Here is a 26378-nt window from a genome sequence, read left to right on the forward strand (position 1 = left end):
CAAGCTAAGCAACCTCGTAAGTCACACACGACTGCGGAAACAAGAAATCTTGCACCACTAGAGCACATACATTCAGATCTTTGTGAAATGAATGGTGTTTTGACAAAGGTGGAAAGAAATATTTCATGACGTTAATTGACGACTCCACTAGATACTGCCGTGTGTTTCTTCTGAAATCTAAGGATGAGGCTTTGAACTTTTTCAAGATCTATAAAGCTGAAGTGGAAAACCAACTTGATCGAAGAATCAAGAGGCTTAGGTACGACCGTGGTGGAGAGTATTTTTCCAATGAATTTGATGCTTTTTGTGCGAAACATGGTATAATCCATGAGATGACGCCTCCCTACTAACCTCGGTCAAATGGGGTGGCCGAAAAAAAGAACCATACTCTAATTGATTTGGTTAATGCCATGTTAGACACATCGGGTCTCTCCAAGGCATGGTGGGGGGAGGCGATATTGACGGCATGTCATGTCCTAAACCGAGTTCCCACAAAGAACAAAGAGATAACTCCATTCGAGGAATGGGAGAAGAAAAGGTTAAAACTCTCTTATCTGCGAACATGGGGTTGTTTGGCGAAAGTCAATGTTCCAATTCCAAAGAAGCGGAAGATTGGACCAAAGACTGTGGATTGTGTTTTCCTGGGATATGCTTTTCATAGCATTGGATATAGATTCTTGGTTGTAAAATCTGAGGTATCTGACATGCATGTCGGTACGATCATGGAGTCGAATGATGTGACTTTCTTTGAAGATATCTTTCCCATGAAGGATATGGCTACCTCATCTAATCAGGAGATGCTTAGTTCATCGAATCAGGAACCAGTTACAATTACCAAACCTGCTATTTCGATGGAACACTTTGAAAGTCTTGTGGAGGAGAACAATGAAGTTCCTACTAGGAGCAAGAGACAGAGGACTGCAAAGTCTTTTGGTGATGATTTTCTTGTATATCTCATAGATGACACTCCCAGTTCTATTTTAGATGCCTATGCATCTGAAGATGCTGACTATTGGAAGGAAGCAGTTCGTAGCGAGATGGATTCCATCTTGGTGAATGAAACTTGGGAGATAACTGGTCGTCCTTATGGGTGCAAACCCATAGGATGCAAATGGGTATTCAAGAAGAAGCTTAGGCCTGATGGTACTATTGAAAAGTACAAGGCTCGGCTCGTGGCTAAGGGTTATACCCAAAAGGAAGGTGAAGACTTCTTTGATACTTACTCACCTGTGGCTCGACTGGCCACTATTCGAGTTCTACTTTCACTAGCTGCCTCGCATGGTGTTCTCGTTCATCGAATGGATGTTAAGACTGCTTTCCTAAATGGAGAGTTGGACGAGGAAATTTATATGGAACAACCAGATGGGTTTGTACTAGATGGTCGGGAAGGAAAAGTGTGGAAGTTGTTGAAGTCTTTGTATGGACTCAAGCAAGCACCCAAACAGTGGCATGAGAAGTTTGAAAGAACTTTAATAGTTGCAGGCTTTGTTGTGAACGAAGCTGACAAATGTGTGTACTATCGCCATGGTGGGGGCGAGGGAGTTATCCTTTGCTTGTATGTTGATGACATACTGATTCTCGGAACAAATCTGAATGTTATTAAGGAGGTCAAGAATTTCCTATCTCGCTGTTTTGAGATGAAGGATTTAGGAGTGGCTGATGTCATTCTGAACATCAAGTTGTTAAGAGACGATGATGGTGGGATTACATTGCTTCAATATCACTATGTGGAAAAGATCTTGAGTCACTTTGGCCATAGTGACTACAAGCCTTCTCCAACACCTTATGATGCAAGTGTGTTACTTCGAAAGAATTGAAGAATTGCTAGAGATCAATTGAAATATTCTCAGATTATTGGCTCGCTTATGTACTTAGCCAGTGCTACAAGACCTGACATCTTTTTTGTTGTTAGCAAACTGAGTCGGTTTGTCTCAAAACCAGGAGATGTGCATTGGAAAGCTCTAGAGAGAGTTTTGCGTTATTTGAAAGGCACTGCGAATTATGGAATTCACTACACTGGGCACCCAAAGGTGCTTGAAGGGTATAGTGACTCAAACTGGATCTCAGATGCTGATGAGATAAAGGCCACGAGCGGTTATGTATTCACTCGTGGAGGTGGCGCTGTTTCTTGGAAGTCTTGCAAGCAGACCATCTTAACGAGGTCAACAATGGAAGCAGAACTCACAGCACTAGATACAGCTACGGTCGAAGCAGATTGGCTTCGTCGGCTCTTGAATGACTTGCCGGTTGTTGAGAAACATGTACCGGGTATCCTTATGAACTGCGACAATCAAACTGTGATCATGAAAGTGAGCAGCTCAAAGGATAACATGAAGTCATCAAGACACGTTCAGAGAAGGTTAAACTCTGTCGGAAAAATGAAAAACTCCGGAGTTATTGCATTGGATTATATCCAAACATCTAAAAATTTGGCAGATCCTTTTACTAAGGGTCTTTCACGTAATGTGATAGATAATGCATCGAGGGAGATGGGTATGAGACCCACAATATGAGTTGTTCACAGTGGTAACCTATTCTTTGTGATCGGAGATCCCATGAATTAGATGTGGAAGACAAGCTGTTGGTCAACTGAGAGGAGAGTATCCTTACTATTCACAATACCACTCCATGAAGATGCAATACTCTCCTAATCTGCATGGCAGGTTGATGTATATCTTAATGTGTTCTAAGTGGCTCATTTAAGCAGAGATGTTGTCCTGCAGAACATCTTTTGAAGAACACGCCTATATGAGTCTGATTGTCAAATGTTGCAATCTATGAGAGTAGGGTTCTCTCTAGTAAACTCATGAAATATCACGGAGTATGACGCATAAGCTCCACCCGCGGGGAAGACCCACGGTAGCCATGTATCGGTCAAGGCTTTATGTGAAGCTAGATTCGCAGAAAACTTACAGTTCAAGGCCTAGTCCACTGTTCAAGTTGCTTACTAGTGTAGCATAGAGTTCTAGGTGGAAGTTCAACTTAACAGTCTCCATTGCAGTACCGGTATATAAAACAGTGTTTTGGAACCAAAGGCAATTTTTGTGTGCCTCTGGGATCTGGTGGGGGATTGCTGGAATTTTGTCTACTTTGGGCCTAGCCCAATAGCAGTTTCAAAAATTCTTAATAAATCCTAGAGGCCCACACAGCCCATTCGTGCAAGGCAAGAGGTGGAACTAAAGTTTAGTCCCACATTGCTAGTTTAGAGGGAGTTGGACCTCTTTATAAGGGAGGTTCTTTCCCCACTAGTATGAGCATGAGAACAAGAGGGACATCCACGCGCGCTCCTCCTCTGCCGCCCACCTCGCCATGCCACGCCTCGTCACGACGCGCCGCGGGTTGCGGGAACGAGCTGATGTCTAAATTTTTGCCACGTACTACGGGTATACGAAAGGTCACACGAAAGCTGAAAAGATTTTTGTGAAAGTGGAGTTCGAATGTGAACGGTGTAGCCCTTCGGTTGCTGGATGTTCGCTTCATCTCCGTCTCTTTGTTTCACCTCCCATCGCTGCCCTCTCGCCTCTTTCTCTTGAGCCTATAAAAGGGAGGTCGCTCCTCCCAGAGAGACGCACCAGAACCTCTTCTTCCTCTCGCCACAAGTTCCTGAACACTGCGCTGCTGCTACGTTCTTCCCCATCCCTGCTTGCGGCATGCACCGCGGGTCGGGACAGTAGGCCTCCGAAACCGCACCTTTTGAGTCTTGTACGGGAGAAGGATGATAAGGTTTTTGGGGAGCGCTCGGCGCGACTACTGACTTCTTCATCACGGATGCCCCGAACTCCGACGACTACTTCCCCGACGACGACTTCTTCCCCGACGTTGACAACCTTCTCGACGACATGGCTGGCGACGACACCGACCCCAAGTCCAGTGCTACTGGTGCTGCTGTCCCGTACGTGTTCCTGCTCTTTCTGTTAGAAGTTCTCTCACAGTTCTTTGCTCTAGTGTCTGTCCTACATATGTTAGGTTCTACGCTATCTATGCAACTTGTTCTACTATCTGCTTTAGACATGTTTGGTTGCAGTTCATACATGAAGATGTTATTTACCTTCTCTCTGTCAGATCACATGACCACTTTTATCCATGTTATATTAGTCATGCTTTATCTAATATTTCTATTAATAAAATCATTTGGTAAGTTGATCATATTTCCAACAACCCACAGGCTGCGCATCACACGGAGGACTCTCTGGTCAAAAGATTGCGGACCATTATCTCCTGGCCACTGGTGGAGTCGAGGATGAGGCCGTCGCAATGCAGAGGCTGAGTCCATCGAGCAATGCCCGTTGGAATCAGTGTGAACCAGATCCTACGCAAGGCGGCCTCTTCCGTACACGTAGAAAGAAGGCGGTCTTCTTCCCCGGGGAGTACTCACAAGGCAGTATGAGCATCCTTGGCCGAGACTTTGCGAGCTCTAGGTACGCGTCGACGAAGCGCCAGGTGGATATCATGGCGAGCCACCACTTGCAGACACACTTGAGCCTCGCCACGGACTTGGCCGGGGGCTGTGATAGGATCTCCATCGTCAGATCGCCTGGGATGCTGGCAAGAGACAACCGTGAACACGGTTTGCCGATGAATGCGGTCTTGCGGGGTGGGTGAGGAGACACGGGGAGTTTGCGCATCTCTTCCCCGCCATGGCAAAGCCGAGTTATTTACCCAAAACCATCACACTTGGGGCTAGGGTAACAACTTGATACCAGATTCAAGACAAGGTGATACGTCTCCAACGTATCTATAATTTTTTATTGCTCCATGCTATATTATCTACTGTTTTGGACATTATTGGGCTTTATTATCCACTTTTATATTATTTTTGGGACTAACCTATTAACCGGAGGCCCAGCCCAGAATTGGTGTTTTTTGCCTGTTTTAGGGTTTCAAAGAAAAGGAATATCAAATGGAATCCAAACGGAATGAAACCTTCGGGAACGTGATTTTCTCAACGAACAAGACCCAGGAGACTTAGACCCTATGTCAAGACACAAAAGAGGAGGCCACGAGGTAGGGGGCGCGCCTAGCCCCCCCCCAGACGCGGCCTCCACCCTCGTGGGCCCCCTGTTGCTCCACCGACGCACTCCTTCCTCCTATATATACCTACGTACCCCCAAACGATCAGATATGGAGCCAAAAACCTAATTCCACCACCGCAACTTTCTATATCCATGAGATCCCATCTTGGGGCCTGTTCCGGAGCTCCGCCGGAGGGGGCATCGATCACGGAGGGCTTCCACATCAACACCATAGCCTCTCCGATGAAGTGTGAGTAGTTCACCTCAGACCTACGGGTCCATAGTTATTAGCTAGATGGATTCTTCTCTCTTTTTGGATCTCAATACAATGCCCCCCTCTCTTGTGGAGAACTATTCGATGTAATCTTCTTTTTGCGGTGTGTTTGTTGAGACCGATGAATTATGGGTTTATGATCAAGTCTATCTATGAATAATATTTGAATCTTCTCTAAATTATTTTATGTATGATTGGTTATCTTTGCAAGTCTCTTCGAATTATCAGTTTGGTTTGGCCTACTAGATTGATCTTTCTTGCAATGGGAGAAGTGCTTAGCTTTGGGTTCAATCTTGCGGTGTCCTTTCCCAGTGACAGTAGGGGCAGCAAGGGTTGTATTGTATTGTTGCCATCGAGGATAACAAGATGGGGTTTTCATCATATTGCATGAGTCTATCCCTCTACATCATGTCATCTTGCTTAAGGCGTTACTCTGTTTTTAACTTAATACTCTAGATGCATGCTGGATAGCGGTCGATGAGTGGAGTAATAGTAGTAGATGCAGGCAGGAGTCGGTCTACTTGTCTCAGACTTGATGCCTATATACATGATCATACCTAGATATTCTCATAACTATGCTCAATTCTGTCAATTGCTCAACAGTAATTCGTTCACCCACCGTAGAATACTTATGCTCTTGAGAGAAGCCACTAGTGAAACCTATGTCCCTCGGGTCTATCTTCATCATATTAATCTTACATTACTTAGTTATTTCCTTTGCTTTTATTTTACTTTGCATCTTTATCATAAAAATACCAAAAATATTATCTTATCATATCTATCAGATCTCACTCTCGTAAGTGGCCGGGTAGGGATTGACAACCCCTTATCGCGTTGGTTGCAAGGATTTATTTGTTTTGTGCAGGTTCGAGGGACTCGCGCATAGCCTCCTACTGGATTGATACCTTGGTTCTCAAAACTGAGGGAAATACTTACACTACTTTGCTGCATCATCCCTTCCTCTTCGGGGAAAACCAACGCAGTGCTCAAGAGGTTGCAAGAAGGATTTCTGGCGCCGTTGCCAGGGAGGTCTGCGCAAAAGTCGACATATCAAGTACCCATCACATACCCTTATCTCCCACATTACATTATTTGCCATTTGCCTCATGTTTTCCTCTCCCCCACTTCACCCTTGCTGTTTTATTCGCCCTCTCTCTCTATCCTTCCTCTCTTTCTCTATTTGCCTCTTTTTGACCACTTGCTTTTTGTTTGCTTGTGTGTTTGTTTGCTTGCTTGCCTCAATGGCTCTACCTAAATTTGGTGATCTCCACCTTAAAAGGCTAGAAGAGGTCGAAAGCAATGTCAGGAGTTTTATGGTTTTGCAATTTGAACATAATAGTTTCTTCAGATACGAGCTTAAAGAACAGAAAAGTTTTATGAGTTTTATGAATAAAGAGCTTGATGACATGTCTAAAGAATTCGATGGTTTAAGATCCCAAATTGCTCATCTTGAGGAATTAACTGCTGAAATTTCGGATAAGCAGGCTACCTTAGTTAATAAGATGGCCGCTAAACCAGATTCCTATGAAAATAATGATGAAGATCTAGAAGTTATTGATGTGTCCCCTATTAAATCTTTGTTTTGCAATATGAATCTTGATAATGATGGGACTGGATATGATCCACCTTTACCTAGAAGGCGTTCCAAGAATTCGGAATTTGTTGATCTTGATGCTAAAATTGATAAAAGTGAGATTGAACAAATTAAAACCCTAGATGTTTCTAAGACCACTATTATGGATTTCAAGGAATTTAACTATGAAAATTGCTCTTTGATTGATTGTATTTCCTTGTTACAATTCGTGCTAAATTCTCCTCATGCTTATAGTCAAAATAAAGCATTTACTAAACATATCGTTGATGCCTTGATGCAATCTTATGAAGAAAAACTTGAATTGGAAGTTTCTATCCCTAGAAAGCTTTATGATGAGTGGCAACCAATTATTAAAATTAAAATTAAAGATCATGAATGCTATGCTTTATGTGATTTGGGTGCTAGTGTTTCCACGATTCCAAAGACTTTGTGTGATTTGTTAGGTTTCCGTGATTTTGATGATTGCTCTTTAAACTTGCACCTTGCGGATGCCACTATTAAGAAACCTATGGGAAGAGTTAATGATGTTCTTATTGTTGCAAATAGGAATTATGTACCCGTAGATTTTATTGTTCTTGATATAGATTGCAATCCTTCATGTCCTATTATTCTTGGTAGACCTTTCCTTATAACGATTGGTGCAATTATTGATATGAAGGAAGGAAATATTAGATTCCAATTTCCATTAAGGAAAGGCATGGAACACTTCCCTATAAAGAAAATTAAATTACCTTATTAATCTATTATGAGAGCCACTTATGGATTGCCTGCCAAAGATGGCAATACCTAGATCTATCCTTGCTTGTTATGCCTAGTTAGGGGCGTTAAACGATAGCGCTTGTTGGGAGGCAACCCAATTTTATTTTTATTCCTTGCTTTTTTCTCCTGTTTAGTAATAAAAAAATTATCTAGACTCTGTTTTAGTTGTATTTTTTTGTGTTTAATTAGTGTTTGTGCCAAATAGAACCGTTGGGAAGACTTGGGGGAAGTCTTGTTACACATGCTGTAAAAAACAGAAACTTTAGCGCTCACGAGAACTGCTGTAATTTTTATTTGGAAAGTGATATTTAGTTAATTCTTTTTGCAGATGATTAATAGATAAATTCATCACGTCCCGAAATTTATTTTAGAATTTTTGGGGTTCCAGATCTTGCGCTAGATACAGATTACTACAGACTATTCTGTTTTTGACAGATTCTGTTTTTCGTGTGTTGTTTGCTTATTTTGATGAATCTATGGCTAGTAAAATAGTTAGTAAACCATAGAGAAGTTGGAATACAATAGGTATAACACCAATATAAATAAATAATGAGTTCATTACAGTACCTTGAAGTGGTCTTTTGTTTTCTTTCGCTAACGGAGCTCACGAGATTTTCTACTTTGAGTTTTGTATTGTGAAGTTTTCAAGTTTTGAGTAAAGATTTGATGGATTATGGAACAAGGAGTGGCAAGAGCCTAAACTTGGGGATGCCCATGGCACACCCAAGATAATCTAAGGACACCTAAAAGCCAAAGCTTGGGAATGCCCCGGAAGGCATCCACTCTTTCGTCTACTTCTATCTGTAACTTTACGTGGAGCTATATTTTTATTCGTCACATGATATGTGTTTTGCTTGGAGCGTCTTGTATGATCTGAGTCTTTACTTTTTAGTTTACCACAATCATCCTTGCTGTACACACCTTTTGAGAGAGCCATACATGATTTGGAATTTGCTAGAATACTCTATGTGCTTCGCTTATATCTTTTGAGTTATATAGTTTTGCTCTAGTACTTCACTTATATCTTTTAGAGCACGGTGGTGGATTTGTTTTATAGAAACTATTGATCTCTCATGCTTCACATAGATTATTTTGAAAGTCTTAAATAGCATGGTAATTTGCTTAGAATCCTAATATGTTTGGTATACAAGATTAATAATAAAACTTTCTTATGAGTGTGTTGAATACTATGAGAAGTTCGATGCTTGATAATTGTTTTGATATATGAAGATGGTGATATTAAAGTTGTGCTAGTTGAGTAGTTGTGAATTTGAGAAATGATTGTGTTGAAGTTTGCAAGTCTCATAGCATGCACGTATGGTAAACGTTATGTAACAAATTTGAAACATGAGGTGTTATTTGATTGTCCTCCTTATGAGTGGCGGTCAGGGACGAGTGATGGTCTTTTACTACCAATCTCCCCCCCTAGGAGCATGCGCGTAGTGCCGAGGTTTTTGATGACTTGTAGATTTTTCCAATAAGTATGTGAGTTCTTTATGAATAACGTTGAGTCCATGGATTATACGCACTCTCACCCTTCCATCCTTGCTAGCCTCTTCGGTATCGTGCATTGCCCTTTGTCACATTGAGAGTTGGCGCAAACTTCGTCGGTGCATCCAAACCCCGTGATATGATACGCTCTTTCACACATAAACCTTCTTATATCTTCCTCAAAACAACCACCATACCTACCTATTATGGCATTTCCATAGCCATTCCGAGATATATTGCCATGCAACTTTCCACCGTTCCGTTTATCATGACACATTCATTATTGTCATATTGCTTAGCATGATCATGTAGTTGACATAGTATTTGTGGCAAAGCCGCCGTTCATAATTCTTTCATACATGTCACTCTTGGTCCATTGCATATTCCGGTACACCGCCGGAGGCATTCATATAGAGTCATCTTTTGTTCTAGTATCGAGTTGTAATCATTGAGTTGTAAATAAATAGAAGTGTGATGATCATCATTTTCTAGAGCATTGTCCCAAGTGAGGAATTATAAAAAAAGAGAAAGACCATAAAAAAGAGAAAGGCCATAATAAAAAAATAAGAGAAAAAGAGAGAAGGGACAATGTTACTATCCTTTGCCACACTTTTGCTTTAAAGTAGCACCATAATCTTCATGATAGAGACTCTCTTGTTTTGTCACTTTCATATACTAGTAGGAATTTTCATTATAGAACTTGGCTTGTATATTCGAACAATGGGCCTCCTCAAGTGCCCTAGGTCTTCGTGAGCAAGCAAGTTGGATGCACAACCACTTAGTTTCTTTTGTTCAGCTTTCATACATTTATAGCTCTAGTGCATCCGTTGCATGGCAATCCCTACTCCTTGCATCAACATCAATCGGTGGGCATCTCCATAACCCATTGATTAGCCTCGTTGATGTGAGACTTTCTCCTTTTTGTCTTCTCCACATAACCCCCCTCATTATATTCTATTCCACTCATAGTGCTATGTCCATGGCTCGCGCTCATATATTGCGTGAAAGTTTATAGGTTTGAGATTACTAAAGTATGAAACAATTGCTTGGCTTTTCATCGGGGTTGTGCATGATGAGAGCATTCTTGTGTGACGAAAACGGAGCATGACTAAACTATATGATTTTGTAGGGATGAACTTTCTTTGGCCATGTTATTTTGAGAAGACATAATTGCTTAGTTAGTATGCTTGAAGTATTATTATTTTTATGTCAATATGAACTTTTGTCTTGAATCTTTCGGATCTGAATATTCATACCACAATTAAGAAGAATTACATTAAAATTATGCCAAGTAGCACTCCGCATCAAAAATTCTATTTTTATCATTTACCTACTCGAGAACGAGCATGAATTAAGCTTGGGAATGCTTGATACGTCTCCAACGTATCTATAATTTTTGATTGCCCCATGCTATATTATCTACTGTTTTGGACATTATTGGGCTTTATTATCCACTTTTATATTATTTTTGGGACTAACCCAGCCCAGAATTGTTGTTTTTGCCTGTTTTAGGGTTTCAAAGAAAAGGAATATCAAAGGGAGTCCAAACGAAATGAAACCTTCGGAAACGTGATTTTCTCAACGAACAAGACCCAGGAGACTTGGACCCTACGTCAAGACACAAAAGAGGAGGCCACGAGGTAGGGGGCACGCCTACCCCGCCAGGCGTGGCCTCCACCCTCGTGGGCCCCCTGTTGCTCCACCGACGTACTCCTTCCTCCTATATATACCTATGTACCCCCAAACGATCAGATACGGAACCAAAAACCTAATTCCACCATCGCAACTTTCTGTATCCACGAGATCCCATCTTGGGGCATGTTTCGGAGCTCCGCCGAAGGGGGCATCGATCACGGACGGCTTCTACATCAACACCATAGCCTCTCCGATGAAGTGTGAGTAGTTCACCTCAGACCTACGGGTCCATAGTTATTAGCTAGATGGCTTCTTCTCTCTTTTTGGATCTCAATACAATGTTCTCCCCCTCTCTTGTGGAGAACTATTCGATGTAATCTTCTTTTTGCGGTGTGTTTGTTGAGACCGATGAATTGTGGGTTTATGATCAAATCTATCTATGAATAATATTTGAATCTTCTCTAAATTATTTTATGTATGATTGGTTATCTTTGCAAGTCTCTTCGAATTATCAGTTTGGTTTGGCCTACTAGATTGATCTTTCTTGCAATGGGAGAAGTGCTTAGCTTTGGGTTCAATCTTGCGGTGTCCTTTCCCAGTGACAGTAGGGGCAGCAAGGGTTGTATTGTATTGTTGCCATCGAGGATAACAAGATGGGGTTTTCATCATATTGCATGAGTCTATCCCTCTACATCATGTCATCTTGCTTAAGGCGTTACTCTGTTTTTAACTTAATACTCTAGATGCATGCTGGATAGCCGGTCGATGAGTGGAGTAATAGTAGTAGATGCAGGCAGGAGTCGGTCTACTTGTCTCAGACGTGATGCCTATATACATGATCATACCTAGATATTCGCATAACTATGCTCAATTCTGTCAATTGCTCAACAGTAATTTGTTCACCCACCGTAGAATACTTATACTCTCGAGAGAAGCCACTAGTGAAACTATGACCCCCGGGTCTATCTTTATCATACTTATACTCTCGAGAGAAGCCAACAGTAATTTTCCTTTTTACTTTGCTTTTATTTTACTTTGCATCTTTATCACAAAAATACCAAAAATATTATCTTATCATATCTATCAGATCTCACTCTCGTAAGTGGCCGTGTAGGGATTGGCAACCCCTATTCGCGTTGGTTGCGAGGATTTATTTGTTTTGTGCAGGTACGAGGGACTCGTGCGTAGCCTCCTACTGGATTGATACCTTGGTTCTCAAAAACTGAGGGAAATACTTACGCTACTTTGCTGCATCATCCCTTCCTCTTCGGAAAAAACCAACGCAGTGCTCAAGAGGTAGCACAAGGCACAAAAAACCACCGGAATTACGCCTAATGTGTAACGCGGAGCACTGATGCTGGAATTTGACCGTGAAAACAGCCAAACGGACATGTGGGTCCCGCTTGTCGAGCTGACGTGGCGAAGACCCAAAGGTTTGACCGACTGATATGGCAAATGAGACACGGGCCCCACCTGTCAATGACTAGCAAGTTATCTTCTTTTTATTCTGTGGAGCATTCCATCGAGCACCTTCTAGGCATTCATCCTCTGGTCCCTGAAGAAGGCACCGCACGCCATGGCCATGCCGGAGCAGTGACCAGCGGAACGGCGAGAGTAAGGACCAGAGGAACGGCAGGCCGGACGCCTCCACCTGAGAGCAGAGGCGCCTGCGTGAAGAAGAAGGCGACCGTCCGCACAGGTGAGCTCGCGCGGCGGCGCACCATGGAGCCGGCAGATGCAGCCGCGGCAGTGACAAACTTGGGTGGCGTACATGGTTATTCTTGTGCGGTTGTGGAGGCGACGGGGACTTGGGTTGCTCGTGCTAGGCAGGGGTCGCCCTGGTCGAGCGTCGCCGCCGCTAGCGCGCCCGCGGCCAACGGCCCGATGTCCATGGTGTTCTTCTGCAGATGGTGGCGCGAGCGCAACGGCAAGTTGCGGGCCGAGCTCGAGGAGGTGGCGTCAGGGGCTCATGGGGAGCGGAGCAGCTCGTGTGCCTCTCCATGGATTGCCGGCAGCGCACGGCAAGCGCAGCGGCGAGCTGCGGGCCGACCTCTGGGAGGTGGCGTTGGTGCCTCATGGGGAGCGGCGGCGGCTCGTCTTTCTCTCCATGGCGTGACGGCGGGTGACGATAGGTGGGCGCCGCCACTCGGCAAGGAGAGAGACGGGGAAGGAGGACGGCGGCATGCCGTTGCCATGGTGGCCATGGAGCTCTCGGCTCGGCTGTCCATGCCAGCAGGGCGGCGGCGGCTCGTCTTTCTCTCCATGGCGTGACGGCGGGTGACGATAGGTGGGCGCCGCCACTCGGCAAGGAGAGAGACGGGGAAGGAGGACGGCGGCATGCCATTGCCATGGTGGCCATGGAGCTCTCGGCTCGGCTGTCCATGCCAGCAGGGCGGCGGCGGGATTTAAGGGTTCATGGCATGCGGGGAAGAGTCTGAGGCGGACGGGGCTAGCTTGAGCAGGGGCTGCCATGGCCATGAAGCTCTCGTCTCGCATGGACAGAGGTGGCTCGACCGCACACAAGCTGCTCGATGCATTGCTCAAAGGAAATAAAGATGAGATGAAGATGATCACGTAGTCAATGACAGGCGGGGCATGCATCTCGCGTGCCGCCTCACCTGGTCAATACTTTTTTTATGCTCGGTCTCCGCCACGTCAGCCCGATAGGCAGGACCTACCTGTCGGCTTGGCTGTTATCACAGTCAGATCCCAGCATCAATGCTCCGTGTTACACATTAGACACAATTCTGATGGTTTTTGTGTCCTATTTTCAATCCGATATCAAATTATTACCTTAATCTTAAATATAATGGTTTTGGGTAAATAATTCACAGAAGCCTTTTGATTTGCAGGAGATGAGAGCGTATGAATCGTCTGGGACTTTGAGCGGAACTTAAACAACGGGCATCGGATTATATAAGGAAGGATGTGGTTTTGTTTCCGATTCGATCTAATCAGGCACAAAATTATATTAAGGAATTCTCAGTTTGATCAAGCAAGTTCGAGCCGGAGTCGTATAGCCGCACTCTAAAAGCATCTTCAGCCGAGCCCCCAACACGCCTTTTTCAGGCGTTTTTTTCGCGCCGACGCACAAAAATCGGCCCAGTCGCACCCCCAGAAACCCAATTTTCGCCGGCTCGGATTGAATTCGACGCCGGCGAACCCAGGCCGAACCCGACGCGCTGGGGGCCGCTCGGGGGCGCCAGGTGAAATGGTTTTGGCGCGAAAGAGTGGTAGGCCCGCCGAGTCAGCGACACTCGCCTCGTCGTCCTGCGAACGCCTCGTTTTCCCGCAGGGAATCAATGCCAAGGCTGCGGCCGGTCAGCCTTCCATTGATTCCTCACGGGGCGGCTCTTCACGGGCGGCGCGTCGCCGCCCCATCCCCGCGTACACACGCCTCCCCGGCGGCTATAAAAAGCGCCCCCACCCCGCTGTTGCCACAGACGCCGTGCTCTCTCTCTCTCTCTCCGCCGACGAACCTCTGTGTCTCTCTGCGTCGCCGACGATCCTCTCCTCTCTCCCAGCCCATCCACCACAACAATGTGCGAGCGATTCCCCGGCGACGGAGCGGCGGCCAACGGCTTCGGCCGCCGCTCACTGCAAACGTGGGAGGCCTACATGCTTTTCGAGGCGAACATTCCGACGCCTTCAGACATGCGTGCTGGGCCGACAGGATGGAGGCTCAGCGCCGGAGGCGTCCCCATCCCCCCTGCCGGACATCGTCGCGCGCCTCGATCTCTTCACCGGCGAGGTCGACCGCGTTCGGTCGTCGCTGACTGATGAGCAGCGCGCCTCCCCGCAGTACGCCAGCGCGCCGCCCTCACGCGGTTCGAAACTCGTCGCTGTGGCCGGGAGGAGTGAGGCATCGTCGTTATCGACGACAACGACGAAGACGACGCGCCGCCGCCGCCTGTCCGCCAGGGAGACGTCAGGCAGGGGTCAAGAAGGAGAAGGCCGCCGCCGACGACGAGGACGGCAGCGACGTCGGCGACTTCGCTGCACTAATTGAGTTCTTCGCCCCCATAGATTTGTTTTTTTAAATAATTTATGTAAAACGCCGAACATGTTTAATATGAATATCAAGTTTATAGAATTTTAGCCGAACTTCGTCAAATTCAGCTTTTTTTTTTTAAAAACGCGTCCCAGGCGACCCTAGGACGAGCGGCTGGGAATCCGCTCGCCCCCGCGCCGATTTAAACGCCGGCTCGCCTCTAGAGGACACGTAAAATCACCGTCTGAGGAGCCAACTGCTGAAGATGCTCTAACCTTTGGAAAAATAGAGTCGGTGGCTACGGATGATCCTTCTGCATCACCCGGCGCCAGCAATCCTCAGCCAGCCGAGCGACTGCGGCAAGTGAGGTCCCCTGTGACCAGGGCCGGCCCTTGACCTAGGTCTCCTGTGTGTATATACTACAGTTATTATCCAGCCATGGACTCGAGTACTAGTATAAAAATGCACAATCTCTCTTTTCCAAGAAGCGCCAAAATCTCTCTTTCTTCTTGAGTATCCGCCTCCTTCCTTCTCCCCATTTTTTTTTTTTTGCGTGGAAAGGGATTCTATTGATTAAGGAATAAGGTTACAATCGGCATTCACAACGCTAGCAATTTCCTTGGGGGTACTACGCAGCCAACATGCAGTGCGTTGTTGCGATCGTCCCATGTAAGCGAGGCTATGACTAGCAACATTAACATCCCGCCTAACCTTAACAAGTTCTATCCTCCTTCCTCCAAAAATAAGATTTCTAATCTCATTCACACGATATGCATGTGGTGATCGATCCTTTCTTGGCGACGATAACATTGTGATGGCTTCAGCGCAGTCAGACTCGACAACAAAATCGAGATCCGTCCAACTCAGAGCGAGATGAATTCCCTCCTGGATTGCGGCAAGCTCGGCTTCAAGCGCTCCAGTGCAGGATGGCAGCGCACGGATCGCAGCAAAGATGACAGCCCTTGAGTGGTCTCGAAGGATCATACCTGCGCCTGCAGAACCATTCTCCGCCACATACACCCCATCAACGTTGAGCTTGGCAGTACCCGGTTCCGGAGGTCTCCACTTCTCTATATGCGGTATAGGCTCTTGATGGACATGTTTGACACCGCCTAGCTTAATCACACCTTTCCCCTTGATCTGGTCCTCATGAGGGTGTTGTTGTAGTGCCAGGAGGGAGGTGATATAGCTGGACAAAAATCGCCTTGATTTTGCAATAGGGATAAACGGCTTCTGATGGGTCACCTCATTGCGTACATGCCAGGCTCGCCACATGATCATGAGGCATATAAGTCGCTGGGTATCTGATAATTTCTCAAGCAACCTGAACAACCAATCAGGGGCACCATCCTTGAGTTGGTCAGCTTTAGGAATGTCCCATTCCTCCCGCATAGCATTCCAAAGGCCAGCAGCATGTGGGCACCAAATCAGAGCATGATGGGCATCTTCCATAGCATTACCGCATACTGTACAGATTACTGACTGAGAAATATGTAGACGACATTGGTACTCCTCTGTAGCCAGTGCTTCTAAGGCTGCCTTCCAGGCAAAGATACGGACCTTCGGTGGAGCCGGGTTCTTCCAAATAAGGTCCCAAGCCGGCCGGCGCCCGTCCGGCCTAGAGCTCGAGGATCCCATGTTCTGCATCATCGGCATCTCCTGAAGACCCAGATAATAAGCGCTTTTAACTGAAAAAATGCCACGTTTGTCCAGGTGCCAGGCTACAAAGTCTTCCTCCATTTGACACGACGCCTTTATTTTTGTGATCTCCATAATATCTGGTGGGTAAAAATGTTGGTGCAAGAGAGCCATTGATTGCCTGCCACAAGTCCTGAAGAAGCCAGGCCCTGGAAATTTAATGATTCGTTTGGTTCTATCACCACCTTAATCTTCTTCTTCATTCGGTTCGCACTAGGCTCTCTGAAGTGCTAGGGCCGGCCCCTGCCTCTAAAGAATGAGCGGCCGATGCCTGCACGATTCGTATGTGGTAGCACGAGCAGCAAGCGTACATGCAGGAGCGCAGTTGCGGGAGCAGTATCGTTCGGAGATCGTGCGGGATCAGTCGTCCGTGAAGCAATTTTGTGCACAAAAAGAACAAAACAATGATCTTTTGTAGTGAATAGTGCATGTGCTATAAGTACAGGGTTTTTTTTATCGGAAATAATAAATCCCGAACGTTTGGGATTTCACCATAGCAAATCGAATGTTTTCGATGGCAATTTTAATGACATGCAGATGGCAAGTTTAGTATACACACACGACAATTTTCTGGCAAAAATACACTATGCATGGTCGATTTGCCATGGTCAAATCCCGAACGCTCAGGCATTACGGGGGTTCTTTTTTTTTTTGTCCAGCTCAGAGCAAGTGTGTTCTTTCATGAAATTTTACAGAGATGTAGCATACGTCTCTATGTTCATGTGCATTTGTATCAGAACTTTTTGAAACCTAGAAATATGATTTCCGCACATGAACCAAAAAACCACGCTCCTTCTAGATTTCTTTGATGCCCATCCCTTCTTCTTCTTTTTTTCGAGTAGAACGTATCCCTTCTATATATGATCGGGGTTACATGGGCCCCATCAAGCACCGTTCGACAGACCCACATGATCATCTAGCGAAAAAAGTAGGTCTGGTCCTCATCGGGCCAGCGAACGAGAGGAAGAAAGGGAAGGACAAATGGCGCAAAGCAACTGAACATCCGTGGATATGACAAGAAGGAAACGCGCACCCAACTCTCTGAACATGATCGCAGATCTTCACTAGCTGTGTTACTGCAACTCAAATGATGTGCTTGCTCCCAAACAATCCCCTCTATTTGTTCTGCAATTCTCTGCGGTATCGATCATCTGGTGGAAGTGTTGTTTCATTGACAGAATTTTTCCCTCGTGCATCTGCTCTGCTCCACATTGTATACCAATCTAACACCAAGCACACCGATCCAGCCAGGACCAGAGCGCCGCATGAAGATCAATCGGCACAACACTAGCTACGGCATTTATCAACTTTATTCGCAAGACACCATGCAAATATAGTACAACTACTTGGTGCCAATAAGAATTCGTAGTTCAGGCAACAGTAAGCTAAACCGAACAGCTAGCAGAATAAGTTCTCTCCACAAAGTAGTCACTAAATCGTGGCGCAATGCCCATACACATCACAGTAATTCATGGAACAAACCATGCCATGGATCTTCAGAGGTAGTAGTAGGAGAGCAGAGGCGCCAACACCGCGGCTAGGAGGAGGGTTGCCGCCGAGACGGGAGACCTGGTCGCTGCCGATTTCGCTGGGCTTGGGCTGATGGTTGCTGGGGTTGATCCAGAAGTTGGTGTAGGTGCTGCAAGATGCATTTTGATTTCAGTATAGAGAAATGGAAGTAAGATTCAGAGGACAGAAAAGCAGAAACCAACATTCGTTTCAATTCAGGACTTCAGGCAATAAAGTAAACGGGTGGTGGTTTTCCTCTATCAGTCCCTCATCAGCTTCACACCGATGAACAATCCCTGACGGTGAATTTAATACAAACTGATGCATGTACACAAATCATACAGTATCTTTTAGCATCTCACACATTCTATCACTAATTGGAAGCCACAATTGGCGCTTTCGATCATTTAGTGGTTGCTATCCATCATAATGGTTTGCCAATTCTGTTGTGAGCGTGATGCAGTACATCTGGCTGTCAACCCTCATGTAACATTGCGATGACATTGAAAGGAACCACCACCATGACAGCAATACTTGATTAGTGATGTCTTCGTTTACAGTAGAAATTAATAGCTTGAAGGTCTGCTAGTATGTGCCAATTTCATTCTTCTTTATGAATCTCCAAAGAAAAACATTATCTTTTGTCATGTTTTTATTAAGTGGAGATTCTCAACAACACAAAATGTTCTGTTTTTTCACATGCAGACCACTGAAAGATAGTCCTGCTGTACTCTAGATGCCAGAGGAATCCATAAAAATTCTCTGTAGCCCACGAAAGCATTGATGTCAATGCCCATGGACACATTCATACGTTTTCCCCTTGATCTCAGAGTGGAAAATGGAGGTAGGGAGAAATCGACTCTAGCTCTTGATTGTTCTTTAACCATTCAGGTCGGAGCATGTCTTGATTAGATCTAATTAACGTTTTCCTTTTTCACGGATCTACAGGAACAAAGAGAGGGATTCAAAATGTACGAGCTGCAAAGGAGAAAAGAGGGGGTAATTACCTTCAGTAGGGGCGCCGTTAGGGGCTCCGCCGGGCAGTTTCACTGCAGGAGAGCCAAAAACAAAGTCAGACCAACACCACATGTGACAGATCACAAATCGACACGAGGAAAAGAAAAGGGAATCAGAACAAGATGGCGCTAAGGGGAGATGGCTCACGGCTGCAGTTGCTGAGGGCGGCCGGGTTGCCGCCGCAGGCGGCGGGGAGGCCCTTGGCGCGGGTGAGGTTCATGGGGATGCCGTAGTCCTTGCCGAAGGCGTCGCAGAGGCAGGCGACGCTGGCGGGGCTGGCGAGCGCGGCCTTGACGCCGGCGCAGCACTCCTTGGGCGGCTTGCCCTGCGCGGCCCCCGGCGAGATGTAGGGGAGGCAGCCGGCGAGGCCCGTCAGCGCGGAGCCGCAGTCCCCCGCCGGCCCCGCCGGCCCCGCCGCCGGCGCCTGCGACGCCGCGCCGGACGCCAGCGCGAGGACGACGGTCAGGACCGCCGCGACGACGGCGTGGGCGGGGCGCGCCATGGCGGGTGCTCGTGCTCGAGTGCGGGGGCGGCGTGGGAGGGAGTGCGGAGTGCGCGGTGTGGTGGTGGACTGGACTGGACTGGTGGGCTGTGGGCGGCTCGGCTGGCTTTAAAGGTGGCGGCTCCTCGGCGCGGCCAGCGAGGGCGGTGAGGTGAGATTGTGCAGTAGGGTTTCGTCCTGGTGGTGGTGGTGGTGAGTGGTGGCTATCGTTATCTACCGGGGCGGCGTGGCGGGCGCACCGGAAAGCGGTTGGCTGGCCGAGTGCTCAGCGGTTGGCTGGCCGAGTGCTCGGCGGTTGGCGCGGGAGTCAAGTCTCCAGCGCGCGACTCGACTGCCACGTTGGGAACCCCCTTTTCGGCGTCCTTGGAAACGGTAAGCATGATAGCATATACTCACTCCATTTTTTTGTTCAAAAATCATACAATGCCATTGTTTTTCAGCATTTTGGGCCCCGTTTGTGGAATCATTTCACGACCATTTTTGCGAAAAAAAGAAGTGGTGGAGTGCACAGACATGACATGATGACCAGCCGTGCAGGCTCCAGCCGGAGACACCCTACCTCCAGAATGAATAAATTTGAAAGAAAAGAAACAAATACGACAAGATCTCAAAATCGACTACGTGCTCTTATTCTTCTTGTATTATGAGATTTCTTTTCTCCTCAGGAAAACGCGCTTCGTTCCTGTAAATTCAACCACTACCTGGCTGCTCGATGTGTCGTCTTCTTTCTAGTATTTCCCCATCCCGTGACTTTAGCCGCCAATGACAACTCAAAAAAAAAATTGCCAATGCCAACGAATGTTTTTTTTTCTTTGATCTGCATAGACATTCCGCGGTCCATGTGAAGGTATTTCCCCCTGAACACTTTGCGACAGCGATGCACAGCTGTGGTGCGGGTGTGGCCAGCCCAAATTCCGTGATGCGCCTTTGCACTTGCAAATATGGAATGCAAGATGGAGGGGCACGCATGTGATCTTCCAGCTGGTTTGCATCCATGCTCTCCAGTACTACTACTCCTACCTGGCCCATGGAATTATTGTGCAATCCATACTACGTTCTGGGGCAGCATCCTTATCTCGCACAGTGTTGTCGATCTCGCGTGAGAGCGCGGATAACCTCACCTCACTTATTTCTCCACACGCAGCCTTGTCTCTTCAGTTTGCAAAATGGAAATGGCAAGGCAGGGCGTGCGGCTCCGGAGGCCCCCAAATCCCTAAACCAGAAGCCGCCGGATCTCCTCCCCCGGCCGCCAAAGGCGGAGGGTGCTGGCGACGCCCCCACGACAGGCCCCTTCGCGCGGAGCGGGTCTCCCCCGGGGCCAGCCTTGGAGGTGGGGTGGCCAGTGGCGTGATCTTGTTGCTGGTCGCCGGAGCACGTCGGAGAGCGCGGAGGTGCGAAGGAACCGGGTCAGGAGGCTGCTGTGCGGAGGAGGAGGAAGAAGAAGGCGGCGCGCTGGCGCTGGTGGGCGGCGGCGGCGCGAGCGCTCTGCCAGGAAGGTGGCGGCGCTGAGGAGGCCCTGCCAGGAAGGAGATCCTGGCGGGCAACGGGCGGTCGGCCATCTCCATGCGGTGGGTGTGCGATGATGCCCCCGGAAGCGCTGGCGCCGGAGCTGTGGATGGAGGTGCGGCCAGCCCCAGATCCGTTTCGATCTGGGCTTGTGGGGTTGGCTCCGCCGCGCGGCAGTGGAAAGACCACGACTTTCTTCTCGCGGACGGCGCGGGGACTCGCGGTGTGGTTGGAGGCTCAGCGGAGGGCACGGCGAGGGCATTCGCCGGATCATGGCGAGGAGCACCTCCGGTAGGTGGCGGCAGGTGGAGCGCTAGCAACGGCGGTGGCGGCGGCGTTGGATCAGCCATGGAGGCGGCGGCGCCGAGATGGCCCTGCCAGGAAGGAGTCCTGGTGCGCAGCGGGCGTCCGGCTGCCTCCGTGTGAGGGGATCGCGGCGATGCCCCGGTGGAGATGGCGCCGGAGTGAGGTTGGAGGGGCGGGCGAGATCCAATCTAGCGGCAGTCTCTCGGTGTCGATGAAGGCCGATGGAGCGGATCCGGCTTTTGCTCCGCTTGGAGGAGGTGGTTGCTTCTCGACGGCGATGTTGGTGGAGGTCTGGTTCGCGCTCTCTCGGCAGTGCGGGTGGTGTTGGACCACGGCTACGCGGCTTCGGCGGATTTGCTGCGGTGGCGGCGGTGCGAGGCTTCAGAAACGATGCTGCCCGGTACCTCGTCGGAGTGGAGATGTGCAACATTACGGATGAAAATCCTGTCCGGTTTTGGCCGGCCGGCGTCGATGGCACCCGCGGGTGTCATTCCCCTCTCTGGAGGCGACGTCGAGTGTGTCGCCATCTCCCTCGTGCTTGGTGTTGGCAGTTGTCTCCGGGCGAAAGCCTTGGTCCTCTGGAGCGGCATGATGGCGGCGTCTGCGACGTCGTTTCTCTGTTGGGAGCATCGTGCGAGGAGACCGAGTTTCCTGTTGGCGCTACTCCGGTGCTCGTCGTGGCCCTGACCGCTCTCCTCCGGCGCTATGTATGGTCGTCGCGGATGAATCCAAAGGAAGCTGGAGTTGCTATTCTTCGGAGGTGTTCTGTGTCGATTAAGACGCGGCGAGGTGTTTCGGTTCTGGGCAGGCTTTTCCGTGTTCTAGTTGTGTTGTTGTGTGTGGCTGTCCTGAGATAGTCGGAGGTGGTGTTGTGCTACGCTCGTTGTTCGCAGCGAGTGATAGATGTCATGTACTTTTTCTCTCCTTCTATAAAGCTATGGTACGCAATTTGCGTACCCTCGAAAAAAAAAAGGTAAGGCAGTCTGGTTTTACATCGTCAATTGCCGTAAAACTTACGTGATTGAAAAAAGATAGACTGTGCTCCTCAATCGAACAAAAGAAGGAAAAATGACAGAGAAATAAGACGTCTTTTGCAGTTCGTGGTTTTACCTCGATAGAAAGGTCAGTGTAGCTTTGCCCCGCGGAAGTTCCCGTGAAAAGAAGGAAAATGATAGGCGTTCGTTGACGAATCTCATGATCTCATCTGGTATCACCTCACACACACACTTGGGTGGCAGTGGCACTGCACTTCGTCTGCATGCATACCGACGAGACGATGCCGACCAGCGGTGAGGATATGGAAGAAGAAAAAAGGTGCGCCGCGTCCACAGGCAACAGTCCGGGAATCTCACCGGCTTTTTTTCTTTGAGTTGATCTCACCTACTTTTTGGCGGCCATACCGATGGTGACAGCTAAGCTCGTTCGTGTCGTTTCAGAACGAGTCGCGGGAATGGTAGTAGTCCGTATGTTCATGTGTTCATTTTTTGAGGGCTATATGTTCAGTTTTTTTAGGACCGCCACTTCGAAATGACGGCAGGGATTTGTTTTGCAAGAAATGTAGGAAACGCATAGAACGCACAAGGGAAATCTAAACGCCCCTGTGATTAACCATAAGAAAAAATTATAAAATATATAGTATTTGAATGACATGATCCTTAAACCCTATAGAATTAACAAACCGCAATAATTTAAACCAAAAAAGTGTTCGATGCCACAGAGAAAATAAAGATATTATATAGAAATGTTTGAATAAATGCTAAATTTTCTATATGAAATATAGTGCAAATGATTTATTAGGAAAACCTCATATAGGATTCAATCCCACAAATCTCATTAGGATTCAATCCCTCAAAAAACTCCCACAAATCAAACAACCAATATAAAAAAACTAAGGATTATAACCCTCTGAAGCCCTAATAACATTTTTTTAGAAGGAGGATAATCCCCGGCCTCTGCTTCAGGACGATGCATGCAGCCATATATTATTAATAGAGCAAAATCCAGCAGCCGAACACCATCGTTCCGGAAAAAAACGGAAAACAAACACTAAGGCCATATACCTCGCGACAGTAACACCCCCAGATAACACTAACCCTATGATACAAGACACATCATACATGAAAAATACACAACTCATAGGCTACGCCTTCAAGAAGGAATCGCCGCACGTGCGCGGATGATGGCGAGTCCACCACAAAGTTGAACTTCGGATTCTCATCCCCAAAGCAAAGCTTCAATCCACCACCTTCAACAAGGACACAACTGTTGGGGAACGTAGTAATTTCAAAAAAAAATTCTACGCACACACGGGATCATGGTGATACATAGCAACGAGAGGGGAGAGTGTTGTCCACGTACCCTCGTAGACCGTTAAGCGGAAGCATTATGACAACGCAGTTGATGTAGTCGTACATCTTCACGATCGACCGATCCTCAGTACCGAACGTACGTCACCTCCGCATTCAGCACATGTTTAGCTCGGTGACGTCCCGCGAACTCACGATCCAGTAGAGCTCGGGGAAGAGTTTCGTCATCACAGCGGCGTGTTGACGATGTTGATGAACCTACCGCAGCAGGGCTTCGCCTGAACACCGCTACAGTATGACCGAGGTGGATTATGGTGGAGGGGGCACCGCACACGGCTGGGAGAGATCTTTGTGATCAACTTGTGTGTCTAGAGGTGCCCCCCTGCCCTGTATATAAAGGAGCAAGGGGGAGGCCGGCCGGCCCTTGTTGGCGCGCCTAGGAGGAGGAATCCTCCTCCTAGTAGGAGTAGGATTCCTCCCTTTCCTACTCCTACCAGGAGGGGGAAAGGCAGGGAGAGAAAGAGAAGGAAAAGGGGGGGCGCCGCCCCCCTTCTCCTAGTCCAATTCAAACAGGGGGAAGGGGGCGCGCTGCCTGCCCTAGGTCGGCCCCTCTCTCTTTCCCGTATGGCCCAACAAGGCCCATTAGCCCCCCCCCCCCCTCGGGGAGGGGGGGGTCCGGTAACCCCTTCGGTACTCCGGTAAAATCCCGATTTCACCCGGAACTATTCCGATGTCCACATGAAGGCTTCCAATATATCAATCTTTATGTCTCGACCATTTCGAGACTCCTCATCATGTCTGTGATCATATCCGGGACTCCGAACTACCTTCGGTACATCAAAACATATAAACTCATAAAACCGATCGTTATAGAACTTTAAGCGTGCGGACCCTACGGGTTCGAGAACTATGTAGACATGACCGAGACACGTCTCCGGTCAATAACCAATAGCGGAACCTGGATGCTCATATTGGTTCCTACATATTCTACGAAGATCTTTATCGATCAAACCGCACAACACTATACGTTGTTCTCTTTGTCATCGGTATGTTACTTGCCCGAGATTCGATCGTTGGTATCCAATACCTAGTTCAATCTTGTTACCGGCAAGTCTCTTTACTCGTTCCGTAATACATCATCCCGTAACTAACTCATTAGTTATCATGCTTGCAAGGCTTATAGTGATGTGTATTACCGAGAGGGCCCAGAGATACCTCTCCGACAATCAGAGTGACAAATCCTAATCTTGATCTATGCCAACTCAACAAGTACCATCGGAGACACCTGTAGAGCACCTTTATAATCACCCAATTACGTTGTGACGTTTGGTAGCACACAAAGTGTTTCTCCGGTAAACGGGAGTTGCATAATCTCATAGTCATAGGAACATGTATAAGTCAAGAAGAAAGCAATAGCAACATACTAAACGATCAAGTGCTAAGCTAACAGAATGGGTCAAGTCAATCACATCATTCTCCTAATGATGTGATCCCATTAATCAAATGACAACTCATGTCCATGGCTAGGAAACTCAACCATCTTCGATTAACGAGCTAGTCAAGTAGAGGCATACTAGTGGCACTCTGTTTGTCTATGTATTCACACATGTATTATGTTTCCGGTTAATACAATTCTAGCATGAATAATAAACATTTATCATGAAATAAGGAAATAAATAATCTGTTTGTCTATGTATTCACACATGTATTATGTTTCCGATTAATACAATTCTAGCATGAATAATAAACATTTATCATGAAATAAGGAAATAAATAATAACTTTATTATTGCCTCTAGGGCATATTTCCTTCAGTCTCCCACTTGCACTAGTCAATAATCTAGATCACATCGCCATGTGATTTAACATCAATAGTTTACATCACCATGTGATTAACACCCATAGTTCACATCGTCATGTGATCAACACCTAAAGGGTTTACTAGAGTCAATAATCTAGTTCACATCACTATGTAATTAACACCCAAAGAGTACTAAGGTGTGATCACATTTTGCTTGTGAGAGAAGTTTATTCAACGGGTCTGCCATATTCAGATCCGTGTGTATTTTGCAAATTTCTATGTCAACAATGCTCTGCACGGAGCTACTCTAGCTAATTGCTCCCACTTTCAATATGTATCTAGGTCGAGACTTAGAGTCATCCAGATCGGTGTCAAAGCTTGAATTGACGTAACTCTTTACGACGAACCTTTTGTCACCTCCATAATTGAGAAACATATCCTTATTCCACTAAGGATAATTTTGACCGCTGTCCAATGATCTACTCCTAGATCACTATTGTACTCCCTTGCCAAAAACAGTGCAGGGTATACAATAGATCTGGTACACAGCATGACATACTTTATAGAACCTATGGCCGAGGCATAGGGAATGACTTTCATTCTCTTTCTATCTTCTGTCGTGGTTGGGCTTTGAGTCTTACTCAATTTCACACCTTGTAACATAGGCAAGAACTCTTTCTTTGATTGTTCCATTTTGAACTACTTCAAAATCTTGTCAAGGTATGTACTCATTGAAAAAACTTATCAAGCGTGTTGATCTATCTCTATAGATCTTGATGCTCAATATGTAAGCGGCTTCACCGAGGTCTTTCTTTGAAAAACTCCTTTCAAAAACTCCTTTATGCTTTGCAGAATAATTCTACATTATTTCCGATCAACAATATGTCATTCAGATATACTTATCAGAAATGTTGTAGTGCTCCCACTCACTTTCTTGTAAATACAGGCTTCACCGCAAGTCTGTATAAACCTATATGC

The 26378-nt window shown here is 46.9% G+C and overlaps 1 protein-coding gene across 1 annotated transcript; it reads right to left on the bottom strand.

Moving 5' to 3' along the window:
• Positions 1-17746: 17746 nt before the first annotated feature.
• LOC123187892 (non-specific lipid transfer protein-like 1) lies at positions 17747-19698 on the bottom strand. The gene is made up of 3 exons (XM_044599882.1): positions 19128-19698; positions 18971-19012; positions 17747-18093 (listed from the first exon to the last, which is right to left on the bottom strand). Exons 1-3 carry the CDS (start codon positions 19480-19482, stop codon positions 17951-17953), a joined length of 540 nt encoding a protein of 179 aa, XP_044455817.1. The 5' UTR covers positions 19483-19698; the 3' UTR covers positions 17747-17950.
• Positions 19699-26378: the final 6680 nt, after the last annotated feature.

Source organism: Triticum aestivum, chromosome 2A (assembly GCF_018294505.1).
Source record: "Triticum aestivum cultivar Chinese Spring chromosome 2A, IWGSC CS RefSeq v2.1, whole genome shotgun sequence".
In the NCBI taxonomy this organism is placed as follows: Eukaryota; Viridiplantae; Streptophyta; class Magnoliopsida; order Poales; family Poaceae; genus Triticum; species Triticum aestivum.

Bases quoted from the DNA above. Each gene is read 5' to 3' on its own strand.
- LOC123187892 (XM_044599882.1), bottom strand. From the start codon at position 19,482: ATGGCGCGCCCCGCCCACGCCGTCGTCGCGGCGGTCCTGACCGTCGTC. The intron at 19,013-19,127 runs GTGAGCCATCTC...GCTCTCCTGCAG, and splicing joins CGCCCTCAGCAACTGCAGCC to TGAAACTGCCCGGCGGAGCC. The intron at 18,094-18,970 runs GTAATTACCCCC...TGCATCTTGCAG, and splicing joins TAACGGCGCCCCTACTGAAG to CACCTACACCAACTTCTGGA.